The 1,744-nt window shown below is 33.9% G+C and overlaps 1 protein-coding gene across 1 annotated transcript; it reads right to left on the bottom strand.

Annotated features, from left to right (window-relative positions):
- Positions 1-33: 33 nt before the first annotated feature.
- Positions 34-1,562, bottom strand: EAH_00067870 (Aminopeptidase N, related; the record flags this gene model as incomplete). Its single annotated transcript, XM_013392406.1, has 2 exons — positions 34-200; positions 1,406-1,562. Coding segments are annotated over 2 exons (324 nt in total), but the record flags the coding sequence as incomplete, so codon positions are not given.
- Between the last annotated feature and the right edge of the window lie 182 nt (positions 1,563-1,744).

Below are 1,744 nucleotides of genomic sequence, written 5' to 3' on the forward strand. Positions count from 1 at the left end.
ACTTTAGTAGAGAGACAGTGCGATGCCTCCCACCGACTGAAGGCATCCGTATCATAAGACATTAAGAACGCTGTCTCCTCATCATTATAAAAAGGAGACACCTTCACAGGGGCTGAGAAACCTCTAAACAGAGACAATACACAATCTTCTTCAATTCCCTCTACCTCAAACAACTGCTCCTCTTCAACTAACTCCAATACCTGCAATATACGCAAACCCTAAACCCTAATAAACCCTAATAAACCCTAGTAAACCCTAGTAAACCCTAATAAACCCTAATAAACCCTAATAAACCCTCATAAACCTTACTAAACCCTAGTAAACCCTAATAAACCCTCATAAACCCTAGTAAACCCTAATAAACCCTAATAAACCATCATAAACCCTAATAAACCCTAATAAACCCTAGTAAACCCTAATAAACCATCATAAACCCTAATAAACCCTAATAAGCCCTAGTAAACCCTAATAAACCCTAGTAAACCCTAATAAACTCTAATAAACTGTAAACCCTGATAAAAAGACATAATAAACCCCAATCAACCCTAATTAGAGCAGCAGTAGCAGCAGCACAAGGACCCGCAACACCAGAAGCAGCAGCAGCAGCCCAAGAACCCGCAGCAGCAGCAGCAACAGCAGCAGCAGCAGCAGCAGGAGCAGACCTTTGTGGGGGGGTGCAGCAGATCTTTCTTAGAGGTCTTCCCTAGCAATCCAATAGCAACAGGAATAACAAGAGGTTTTTTATCAGGTTGAGCAGCAGAAGGTTTAGTCTTTTGTTGCAGACGCAAAATAAATTTTTTATTTGTGCTGTCGTAACGCTGCTCTTTTACTGTTATCTCAGGTGTACCTGACTGTACATACACCCCATAATCAATTCGTTATTCAGATATCTATAATTATCAACAGTAAAAGGTTTAAAACTATAAATTAATTATATATATACACATATACATATATATATATATATACATATATATTGAACAAATAGAGGAATTAATAGTTAAAGAATAACGAAATAAAAACTATAAATATATAGATAAATAAATATATAAATATATATAAATATATAAATATATAGATATATAAATATATAAATATATAAATATATAAATATATATTTACATATTTACATATATAATCAACGAATAAAGAAATAAATAATAGAGTGCGATAAAACAATAAATATATAATGCCGTAGTAAACCCCAGTAAACCCTAATAAACCCTAGTAAACCCTAGTAAACCCTAAACCCTAACCCTAAACCCTAGTAAACCCAATAAACCCTCATAAACTCTACTAAACCCCATTAAACCCTAGTAAACGCTACTAAACCCTATTAAACCCGAAACCCCAACCCTAAACCCTAAACCCTAAACCCTAAACCCTAGTAAAGCGTATAAAGTACCTGTGAGTACCACCGTTCGAACTGCGTAAAATCTTTATTATTTGCGTCTTGCATTGCCTTTCTAAAGTCGTCGCAGGTGACAGCCTGCCCGTCGTGACGCTGAAAATATAAATCCATTCCTTTGCGGAAACCCTCAGGTCCCAGTAAAGTGTGGTACCTATACACCCAAAAACCCTAAACCCTAAACCCTAAACCCTAAACCCTAAACCCTAAATTATAAATTATAAACCTTATATTATATAAACAATAACAAATAATAAATAATAAATAATAAATAATATATAGTATATAATATATAATATATATAATATATAATACATATAATATATAATATATGAT

Source organism: Eimeria acervulina, genomic scaffold (assembly GCF_000499425.1).
Source record: "Eimeria acervulina Houghton genomic scaffold, Eah_scaff2947, whole genome shotgun sequence".
Taxonomy (NCBI): domain Eukaryota; phylum Apicomplexa; class Conoidasida; order Eucoccidiorida; family Eimeriidae; genus Eimeria; species Eimeria acervulina.